This window comes from Schistocerca nitens, chromosome 1, assembly GCF_023898315.1.
Source record: "Schistocerca nitens isolate TAMUIC-IGC-003100 chromosome 1, iqSchNite1.1, whole genome shotgun sequence".
Lineage (NCBI taxonomy): Eukaryota > Metazoa > Arthropoda > Insecta > Orthoptera > Acrididae > Schistocerca > Schistocerca nitens.
The window spans coordinates 948780088-948792199 of NC_064614.1; the positions used below are offsets into that span (position 1 = coordinate 948780088).

The following is a 12112-nucleotide window of genomic DNA, read 5'->3' on the forward strand; positions in this document are numbered from 1 at the left end:
GGTGAAATGCATTTCCAGTACTAAGTTGTAGCATGGTTCTGATTGTGTGTGAAACTGTATGATCAAATATTCTGCAATTTGAACAGCAAGCTGATAGTCTGATTCTTTTATGATTTTCTAGAGGGATTATCTTCTAAATTCTCATCTGTCAAGTGCCTCTGTTAATATAAAACATTCTGACTGCAATTTAATGTTATTTGACTCGCAAGAAGTTTACTAAAAGCTTTACAGAATCAACTAGTAACAGAATTTTCTACCTACATTTGTAAGATTTCTTTACACCACAAAAGTTAACAACTTTTGTGTTTTATTCACATTATTATATTTGATTCTTTTATATTTTACTGTGGCATCAAATTTCAGCTTGGAGATTACAACATCCCAGTTATAAAGAAGCCAGTTAAGTCCACAGCAGGCGATGATGATGGTCCTGTGGAGCTGTTTCCATCCGACGAATCTGATGCAGATGAGTTCTTTGGGTAAGAAGGCTTTGGGCTATACCTCCTGCTCTGATTTTCTCTGCAGTTCCTGTTTGTTAGTCCTTGCTTGTTGCTGTGAATGTCCTTAAATAACAACTGCTTCCTTTCCTAGCATCTTCCTGAACTCAGACCCACCATCTTATTTATAATAATTTTGGCCAACCAAATCCGGATCGTTAATTATTTCTCCTTCAATGTCCAATTTTACAAACAAATCAACAGAACTGCCATGAATACTCACAAGACACCTTCCTTTACCATACTGTGGTCGAGAGTCATTGATATCTTGATGGTCTGTGTGCATGACGAGAACAGCCCCTGCTTATTTCTCTAAAACTTCAGCATCCATTTCCAGATTCGCTTCACGTGGCCATGCCCAATTAAATGAACCTTCACCTTCCATACTGTACCATAAAATTTCTCTATCGACATCGAGTTCACCGACCACTTTCATAGTTATTAATTGCTTCAAATCAAAAAGTTGTCCCTCTGTGGTTTGAGATCTGTGCAGATGTGGATATACACAGCAATAACTGCTTTGCAGATAAGAACATGTAAGAGTGCATGCATCTGCAGGTATACCTTCAGATATCCACAATAATAATGACTTCGTGGTTAAAATTTAAAGAACAAAGTTAGTTTTACTATTTTTTTATGTATATTATATGCTATCTTTGATAATGATGATAATTATTTTTGTTTTCCACCACTATTATTACCCATTTAGTGTGGAGTGTCCCGTTGTTGGCTTCATTGTGCAGTGTCCTGGAAAGGGTAGATGTGTTGTTGATGTCTGCAAGGGCTAAAGATGCTGACATGCCCTTTCTTTCTGATTTTGTGCACATTTACACATGCATCATGTTGCTGCCATACCAGCAGCTGGCTGATACTGTGTAATTTATGTCTCACTTAAAGTAAAAGAGGTCACATATGCATTTGCAATTGCCAAAATTTGTCAAAAAGTTATCTAAAAACTCTTTTTAGGGCACCCCATTGTTTGTAATGTTTGCTTCATGGTGTGCTCCTGGTTGTGTGTCACATAACACACAAATAATGTTATGAAAAGGAAAGTTGCTGCTCACCCTATAGCGGAGGTGGTGAGTTGCAGATAGGCACAACAAAAAGACTGTCACAATATAAGCTTTTGTCCACCAAGGCCTTTGTAGAAAATGGACGACAAACACACATAAAACAAATGCAGCTCACACACACAACTGCAGCCTCTGGCAGCTGAAGCCACACTGGGAGCAACAGCAGTAGTGCATGGTGGGAATTGCAACTTGGTGGGGTTAAGGACAAGGAGGAAGCTGGGGCGGGGAGGGGGAGGGATAGCAGGATAGGGCTGGGGGATAGGAAGAACTGCTGAGGAGCATGCAAGGATGAGATGGAGAGAGGGTAGGGCAGTAAGGTACAGTCCGGAGGTTAGATGAAGGGCAGGGAAAGGGGGGGGGGGGTTTCAGAAAAGGACAGAATTAAAGAGACTGGGTGCATTGATGGAATGAGGATTGTTTAGTGCTGGAATGGGAACAGGGAAGGGGCTGGATGGGTGAGAAAAATGATTAATGAAGGTTGAGGCCAGGACAGTTACGGGAACGTAGGGTATATTGCAGGGTGGGCTCCCACCTGTGCAGTTCAGAACCTGGTGTTGGCAGGAAGGATCTATATGGAACAGGCTGTGAAGCAGCCATTGAAATGAAGGATGCTATGTTGGGCAGTGTGCTCAGCAACAGGGTGGTCCACTTGTTTCTTGGCCACAGTTCATCAGTGGCCATTTGTGCAGACAGCCAGCTTGTAGGTTGTCATGCCCACATAGAATGCAGCACAGTGGTTACATCTTAGCTTGTATATTACATAACTGGTTTCACAGGTAGCCTTGCCTTTGATGGGGTCGGTGATGTTAATGACTGGACTGGAGTAGGTTGTGGTGGGAGGATGTATGGGACAGGTCTTGCATCCAAGGTCTACTACAGGAATGTAAACCATGAGTTAAGGGGCTGGGAACAGGGGTTGTGTAGGTATGGACGAGTATATTGTGTAGGTTCGGTTGATGGCAAAATACCACTGTGGAGGGGTGGGAAGGATAGATCTCCCAAAGTCTCACCGTCCAACCACAGAGGAGCATTCCGTCGTAACTGAGTATCACTCAGGACTGGAGCAACTGAATTACATTTTCTGTGAGGGTTTCAACTACCTCTCATCATGGCTTGAAATGAGAAATGTCCTGCCCTCTATCGTTTCCACTCCTCCCACAGTGGTATTCTGCCGTCCACCAAATCTACACAATATACTCATCCGTTCCTACACAACCCCTGCTCCCAGCCCCTTAACTCATGGCTTCTATCACTGTAATAGATCTAGATGCAAGACTGTCCCATACATCCTCCCACCACAACCTACTCCAGTCCGGTCATTAACATCACCGACCCCGTCAAAGGCAGGGCTACCTGTGAAACCAGTTACGTAGTATATAAGCTAAGATGTAACCACTATGCTGCATTATATGTGGGCATGACAACCAACAAGCTGTCAGTCCGCACGAATGGCCACCAACGAACTTTGGCCAAGAAACAAGTGGACCACCCTGTTGCTGAGCACACTGCCCACATGACATCCTTCATTTCAATGACTGCTTCACAGCCTGTGCCATATGGATCCTTCCCACCACCACCAGGTTTTCTGAACTGCGCAGGTGGGAGCTCTCCCTGCAATATATCCTACATTCCTGTAACTCTCCTGGCCGCAACCTTTGTTAATCATTTTTCTCACCCATCCAGCCCCTTCCCTGTTCCCATTCCAGCACTACACAGCCCTCATTCCACCAATGCACCCAGTCTTTTTACTTCTCTCCTTTTCCACCCCCCACCCCCTTGCCCTTCACTAACCTCCTGACTGTACATAGTTGCCCTACCCTCTCTCCACCTTGTCCTTGCATGCTCCCCAGCGGCTTTTCATGGTCTCCATCCCTACCCTGCTATCCCTTCCCTTCCTCGCCCCAGCCTCCTCCTTACCCCCACCCAGTTGCCACTTCAATCATGCACTGCTGCTGTTGCTCCCAGTGTGGCTTCATCTGCCAGAGGCTACATTTGTGTGTGTGTGTGTGTGTGTGTGTGTGTGTGTGTGTGTGTGTGTCTAGTTGTCTGTCTTATTTTCAACAAAAGCCTTGATGGCCGAAAGCTTATATTGTGAAACACAGTATGGAATGTAATAGCATATGAAAAGGAAAGTTGCTACTCACTATATAGCGGATATGCTGAGGCGCAACAAAAAGAATGTCACAAATAAAAATATTGGCAAGGCCTCATCAAAAATAGATCTCTCTCTCTCTCTCTCTCTCTCTCTCTCTCTCTCTCTCTCTCTCACACACACACACACACACACACACACACACACACACACAGAGAGAGAGAGAGAGAGAGAGAGAGAGAGCATCTGCGCTATATGTAGCAACTTTCCTTTTCCTATATTATTACTTATTAACCTAACAAATGTAGTAACACAATTCAACATTATGACGACTTAATGTACATTTGATAAATAAACTACATTACCAACTCTAACAGTATGCAATATGTTACAGCAACTTTCAGTAAGGCTTCATTTAACTTACCAATGAGCGGAAATGTTCCACAGAAAGCATGAAAAAATTCTTGTCATGAATTACAACAGAAAGTTGTAAATTACAAAACATATCAAGAATATCCCCCCCCCCCCATGAACCATGGACCTTGCCGTTGGTGGGGAGGCTTGCTTGCCTCAAGGATACAGATGGCCGTACCGTAGGTGCAACCACAACGGAGGGGTATCTGTTGAGAGGCCAGACAAACATGTGGTTCCTGAAGAGGGGCAGCAGCCTTTTCAGTAGTTGCAGGGGCAACAGTCTGGATGATTGACTGATCTGGCCTTGTAACATTAACCAAAACAGCCTTGCTGTGCTGGTACTGCGAACGGCTGAAAGCAAGGGGAAACTACAGCCGTAATTTTTCCTGAGGACATGCAGCTTTACTGTATGATTAAATGATGATGGCGTCCTCTTGGGTAAAATATTCCGGAGGTAAAATAGTCCCCCATTTGGATCTCCGGATGGGGACTACTCAAGAGGACGTCGTTATCCAGAGAAAGAAAACTGGCGTTCTACGGATCGGAGCGTGGAATGTCGGATCCCTTAATCGGGCAGTTAGGTTAGAAAAATTTAAAAAGGGAAATGGATAGGTTAAAGTTAGATATAGTGGGAATTAGTGAAGTTCGGTGGCAGGAGGAACAAGACTTTTGGTCAGGTGATTACAGGGTTATAAATACAAAATCAAATAGGGGTAATGCAGGAGTAGGTTTAATAATGAATAAAAAAATAGGAGTGCGGGTTAGCTACTACAAACAGCATAGTGAACGCATTATTGTGGCCAAGATAGACACAAAGCCCATGCCTACTACAGTAGTACAAGTTTATATGCCAACTAGCTCTGCAGATGATGAAGAAATAGATGAAATGTATGACGAGATAAAAGAAATTATTCAGGTAGTGAAGGGAGACGAAAATTTAATAGTCATGGGTGACTGGAATTCGTCAGTAGGAAAAGGGAGAGAAGGAAACATAGTAGGTGAATATGGATTGGGGGGAAGAAATGAAAGAGGAAGCCACCTTGTAGAATTTTGCACAGAGCATAACTTAATCATAGCTAACACTTGGTTCAAGAATCATAAAAGAAGGTTGTATACCTGGAAGAAACCTGGAGATACCAAAAGCTATCAGATAGATTATATAATGGTAAGACAGAGATTTAGGAACCAGGTTTTAAATTGTAAGACATTTCCAGGGGGAGATGTGGATTCTGACCACAATCTATTGGTTATGAACTGCAGATTGAAACTGAAGAAACTGCAAAAAGGTGGGAATTTAAGGAGATGGGACCTGGATAAACTGAAAGAACCAGAGGTTGTAGAGAGTTTCAGGGAGAGCATAAGGGAACAATTGACAGGAATGGGGGAAAGAAATACAGTAGAAGAAGAATGGGTAGCTCTAAGGGATGAAGTAGTGAAGGCAGCAGAGGATCAAGTAGGTAAAAAGACGAGGGCTAATAGAAATCCTTGGGTAACAGAAGAAATATTGAATTTAATTGATGAAAGGAGAAAATATAAAAATGCAGTAAATGAAGCAGGCAAAAAGGAATACAAACGTCTCAAAAATGAGATCGACAGGAAGTGCAAAATGGCTAAGCAGGGATGGCTAGAGGACAAATGTAAGGATGTAGAGGCTTGTCTCACTAGGGGTAAGATAGATACTGCCTACAGGAAAATTAAAGAGACCTTTGGAGAGAAGAGAACCACTTGTATGAATATCAAGAACTCAGATGGCAACCCAGTTCTAAGCAAAGAAGGGAAGGCAGAAAGGTGGAAGGAGTATATAGAGGGTTTATACAAGGGCGATGTACTTGAGGACAGTATTATGGAAATGGAAGAGGATGTAGATGAAGACGAAATGGGAGATATTATACTGCGTGAAGAGTTTGACAGAGCACTGAAAGACCTGAGTCGAAACAAGGCCCCGGGAGTAGACAACATTCCTTTAGAACTACTGATGGCCTTGGGAAAGCCAGTCATGACAGAACTCTACCATCTGGTGAGCAAGATGTATGAGACAGGCGAAATACCCTCAGACTTCAAGAAGAATATAATAATTCCAATCCCGAAGAAAGCAGGTGTTGACAGATGTGAAAATTACCGAACTATCAGTTTAATAAGTCACAGCTGCAAAATACTAACGCGAATTCTTTACAGACGAATGGAAAAACTGGTAGAAGCAGACCTCGGGGAAGATCAGTTTGGATTCCATAGAAATGTTGGAACACGTGAGGCAATACTAACCTTACGACTTATCTTAGAAGAAAGATTAAGAAAAGGCAAACCTACGTTTCTAGCATTTGTAGACTTAGAGAAAGCTTTTGACAATGTTAACTGGAATACTCTCTTTCAAATTCTGAAGGTGGCAGGGGTAAAATACAGGGAGCGAAAGGCTATTTACAATTTGTACAGAAACCAGATGGCAGTTATAAGAGTCAAGGGGCATGAAAGGGAAGCAGTGGTTGGGAAAGGAGTGAGACAGGGTTTTAGTCTCTCCCCGATGTTATTAAATCTGTATATTGAGCAAGCAATAAAGGAAACTAAAGAAAAGTTCAGAGTAGGAATTAAAATCCTTGGAGAAGAAATAAAAACTTTGAGGTTCGCCGATGACATTGTAATTCTGTCAGAGACAGCAAAGGACTTGGAAGAGCAATTGAACGGAATGGATAGTGTCTTGAAAGGAGGATATAAGATGAACATTAACAAAAGCAAAACGAGGATAATGGAATGTAGTCTAATTATGTCGGGTGATGCTGAGGGAATTAGATCAGGAAATGAGACACTTAAAGTAGTTAAGGAGTTTTGCTATTTAGGGAGTAAAATAACTGATGATGGTCGAAGTAGAGAGGATATAAAATGTAGACTGGCAATGGCATGGAAAGCGTTTCTGAAGAAGAGAAATTTGTTAACATCGAGTATAGATTTGTCAGGAAGTCATTTCTGGAAGTATTTGTATGGAGTGTAGCCATGTATGGAAGTGAAACATGGACGATAACTAGTTTTGACAAGAAGAGAATAGAAGCTTTCGAAATGTGGTGCTACAGAAGAATGCTGAAGATAAGGTGGGTAGATCATGTAACTAATGAGGAGGTATTGAATAGGATTGGGGAGAAGAGAAGTTTGTGGCACAACTTGACTAGAAGAAGGGATCGGTTGGTAGGACATGTTTTGAGGCATCAAGGGATCACAAATTTAGCATTGGAGGGCAGTGTGGAGGGTAAAAATCGTAGAGGGAGACCAAGAGATGAATACACTAAGCAGATTCAGAAGGATGTAGGTTGCAGTAGGTACTGGGAGATGAAGAAGCTTGCACAGGATAGAGTAGCATGGAGAGCTGCATCAAACCAGTCTCAGGACTGAAGACCACAACAACAACACATTAAGAATATGACTGGCTATGTTGTATTAAAAGGTGTTCTTGATCGACCGCAACTTTCTTAGTAAGCGGAATGTAAATTACTGGGACTGACTTCAGCTAACAACAATTTAGGTCAGGGCAGTGCTACCATCAGAGCTCTAATGTACTGAATGGGTTTAAATGCTTTGGCGCCCTAAATGTAAGGCGAACCTCTGTTATGAGGAGGCTTATTGATCACTATTTTATGGAAATATAAATTGTTTTACCAGTATACACACATGACCGCCAACTGCAGCATCTTGGACCAAAATGCAACTATCATGTGGGACGCAAGCAGCAATCTGGATGGAGTGGGGAAAGGGAAGGGATAGTAGTGTATATGACATAGTCCATATCAATTCAGGCAGGCTAGGAAAAAATCTTACATTTGTAGTCTCAGACGATACTGAATTTGGCGTATGTTAAAGTGAAGGACTAAGTAAGAAACATGTATTTTTTTGTTTTCTTCATAAAAAATTCTGCTCTGAGATACAGTCTTCCAAAGATGACACTGCGCATACCATTTTGAAGATGCCAATTTTGGAAAAAAATTTAAAATGCTGTATTTCTTTATGATTACAAAGACATCCTCCATTTGGACTTACCTGTCAAAGTTCTTTTACTATAGTGTACTGATCTTTTTTATAATTTATGGAAAAAAATTTTTTTTTCAAAAATACCAATCCATAAAATTTTAATTTTTTGTCTGTTGATTAGTACCATATAGTTCTACATTCCCTGAAAAGGAGAGCTTCCACTTTTAGGTTGAACAGATTTTATAAACAACTGAAATTTTTGCCATACATAAAACCTGTTTTATTATCACATAACAGGCTCATAAAAATCAAAACCTAGCCTTATTTAAAATAATTTTAGTTTTGAAAAATGAGCAAGAGACTCATTTTTCAAGAATTTTAAATGGTTCCAAAATGTGTGTGAAAGGTCCAAAGACTTAAAGTTTTCAGTTTATAGAACTTCTGTGCACTCTGTTTTGTACTGAAATTAGCCAGTCAATGAACTAAAATTGTGTTCCACTGCTTTAGTATCTTCATTTTATATAGAGTGATGCTTTCCTGTTGAACCAACAGGAACTGGAGCACTTACAGTCTTCAAAATATTGCGAACAGGAAGTGAGCACTGATGGTGACATTGCTGTTCTTCAGCTGGAAACCTGTATCCAGCAGCTGGTCCATGTGGTAGCATAAAGTTCACTACAATGTCATTTAACTCATAACTGTTGTCTATTAGTCTCTGCAATCACAGTCATACACACACGCCACAAACTCCCCCTTCTCAGGTTGTGAATCTGAATATTATCCTGCTGTTTCTGAGGTGTTGGCTAAATGAACGAAATTTCTTCTTTCTTGCTCTTTAAAGTGCATGCAAGGTGAGATCACCCATCACTTTGAGTCCAAAAATGTGTCTTCTGAATTCCTTTCACAGGACTAGTTTGTTTGGAACATTCTTCTTTTTTCTGCTCACGGAATTCTTTGATCTCCTCTTCAGACAAAAGAACGAGGGCTGTGGATGTGTAAGATTTCACGACTCTTGTAAAATCCTCAGCATTCTGAATCACAGCTGTATTTGGTCTGGAAAGATTATGTTTTGTAGCATGGTGCTTCAGCAGGCCTCTTACACATCACAAGGCCCCTTCCTATGACCAACAGCACTGTATACCCCATCAGTTGGCACAAGCGACTTCCTCAATTCAGACAGCTGGTGACGATTTTTAAAATGAGTAGGAGCACCATCAGAAATAATGATGATCTTCTCTGTCCCTATTCAACATTGCTAGCAAAGCACTTATAACTGCAACACTTGTGGTCTTGTTTTGAAAATGTCACTCCTGCAAAGATTGAAACCTGGTCATTACTCCAATGATACCCTTGTACTTCTTATGGAAGAATTACAGACCAGTTCCCAGCAAAATCGCAGTGAAGCACTAAATATAGTTTTTCAGCCTGTACACACCCTTTCACTTCTGCAGTGTGGTGTTGTTGCAATTTCTTCAGATGCTGGCTTGTTACTGCTTTCACTGACCATTTACCAAGTTCATCAATGAAACTGTCAAAGGCAACAGTTTTCTTAATTAGTTTATTTTCCTCCCATGTTCCATATGTAATTTCTGCAGAATCACCCACTACGTTGTCCAGGCCAAGTGTCTGTAAAGACATTCCTCGCTTTCCAGGGCAGTCACCACATTCTTGGAACAAACAAGTCTCTCACTTTACATCACAGACTACTAATGACTTCACATGCCCAACCAAGGTGTCATATGTCACATGCTCCAGTAAGCTCTTCAAAGCTACCACACAAAGCTCCCCCTGCGAGTCCAGGGGCTAGAACAAGTCCGAGCTATTCCTGCCTGTCGTAAGAGGCGACTAAAAGGAGTCTCCCACGTTTCAGCCTTTATGTGATGGTCCCCTGTAGGGTTTGACCTCTATTTATTAAAATTTTCGCGAAGAGTGAGCCAATTGGGGAAGGGTGCCGTACATGGTGCATCGTGTCCATCATGCACTGAAATCTTTCACATCCTTCGTCGATGGTGATCTGCACTTTCGCTCATTCTCCAGCTGTTGGGCGAGGTCACCCACCTGGGTGCATTTTCTTCCATCCACTGCTCAGTATCGTTTTCTGTGCTGACAATTATAATGGACTTGTTTGCCCGTTGGCACTTGATATCCAGCATGGTAGCCATCTGTTGTGGTGGGGCCACCACGTACCCTGTTGGTTGTAGCCCCCTGACCACACAGGGATCACTCTGCTGATGCCTGCACCGTTAACTCTCCAGGTATACCAAGGAGTAGATGCCCGTCACCCTGGGGCATTGGAACTCCCGCAGTGGCCATCCTGCCAGGTGGCCTTCGCTGCGGCTCGGTGGCGCCCGTGGGGAGGGCCCCTGGTTGGAGTGGGTGGCAACTGGGCAGATGACACGCCATGAAGGGTAGTACATCATCTCTTGCTGGTGATCAACCACCAGCAGTCTGTAAGCGTTCATGGGATAAATTTAATGCACAGAAGTATGACCCAAAATTGTTCCCCTCCCTGGCCACACCATGGGAGGAACACCAGACTAAGGATAGCAGCAAAGCTTATTCGCCCTGGTACCTTGTATGCACAAGAGTTGATGGGGAATCTTCCATGTCAATGAAGCCTCAGTTTTTTGTGGAGCATTTAGAGGACAAGTTTGGGGAGATGGAGGGCTTGTTCAAAATGTGGTCAGGGTCAGTCTTGATGAAAACGCCATCCTTCGCCCAGTCATGGGCATTACTCGCTTGTGACAAGTTGGGGATGTATCTGTTATCATCATGCCCCATAAGAGCCTAAATATGGTCCAGGGTATTATATTCCATAGGGACATTCTCTTGCAGTCTGATGACGAGCTGCTCACCAATTTAGAGCAGCGAGTTGTTCATTTCGTCCAGTGTGTCCATTGGGGTCTGAGGAATAATCAGGTTGCCACCAGTGCCTTATTCCTGGAATTTCGAGGGTGACACGTTACCAGAGAAGGTCAAGCTGATGGTCTACTGTGTGATGTCAAGCCATATATCCCTGCCCCGTTGTGGTGCTTTAAATGCTGGAAGTTCGGCCGTATGTCTTCCTGCTGTACTTCCACCATCACATGCGAGATTGCGGGTGTCCATCACATCGCAATATTTCATGTGTCCCGCCTCCCATCTGTGTCAACTCCAGAGAACATCATTCACCTTGTCACCAGACTGCAGGATCTTACAGAAAGAGAGGAAAGTCATGGAATACAAGACACTGGAATGACTGACCTGCCGAGGCCAAGAGAAAATACGAGTGGCTACATACTGTGTGTATGACATCGACTTATGCTGCCACTATGACAACGGTTCTAGCACCTTTCGTTCCATCTCATGTAGTTGGCTCTGAGCCGTCAGACTCCACCTTCCCCCTTGATGGTGGGGGGCATTTCCCTCCCTGTTGCTCCTGCAGCACCTACTTCAGGAGTAACACCCCCCACCCCCACCCCCACAGCCCTCCTCAGTCCCTGAGACCGACTCAGTGAAGCCCTCCCAGCCAAAGGTGCAGCGAGAGAAAACCAAAAAGAAGAAGACCCCCAAGAACCCAGACATTGCGGAGGCACACATTCCACCCCTCCCTACAAGCTCTGCATCTGAGGATGAAGTGGAGATTCTGTCGTCTGCTGAGGACCTAGATCTCTCTGGGCCCTCAGACACAATGGGTTTCCATTGCACAGGTGTCAATCGGTGGCAGCAGGTGACCCTGAGGCATAACCTGCCTCATTGAGCGTTTCATGGCTTCCTTGCCTCATGATAACGTCATCCTCCAGTGGAATTGCTGCGGTTGTTTCCACCACCTGGCTGAGCTACGGCAATTGTTAAGCTTTACACCTGTTTTCTGCATTGCACTCTAGGAAACCTGGCTCCTGGCAATGCGGACCCCTGCCCTCCACTGCTATAAGTGATATTACAGGAACCATAATGACTATAATCGAGTGTCAGGTGGAGTTTGCGTTTATGTCCTAAACTCAGTTTGTAGTGAAACTGTGCCCCTTCAAACTGCTTTTGAAGTTGTGGCTGTCAGAATAAGGATAACACAGGAAATAACTGTCTGCAGTGTATATCTCCCTCCA

At 43.2% G+C, this 12112-nt stretch overlaps 1 protein-coding gene across 2 annotated transcripts in view; it reads left to right on the plus strand.

The window, feature by feature from the left end:
- The window catches only part of LOC126194494 (nucleolar complex protein 2 homolog), a 125526-nt gene that overhangs the window by 98732 nt on the left and 14682 nt on the right, over positions 1–12112 (plus strand). For both annotated transcript variants that reach the window (XM_049932770.1, XM_049932771.1), the window contains exon 12: positions 364–479. In XM_049932770.1, the coding sequence (XP_049788727.1) occupies positions 364–479 (116 nt within the window). The remainder of the gene's footprint in view (positions 1–363; positions 480–12112) is intronic.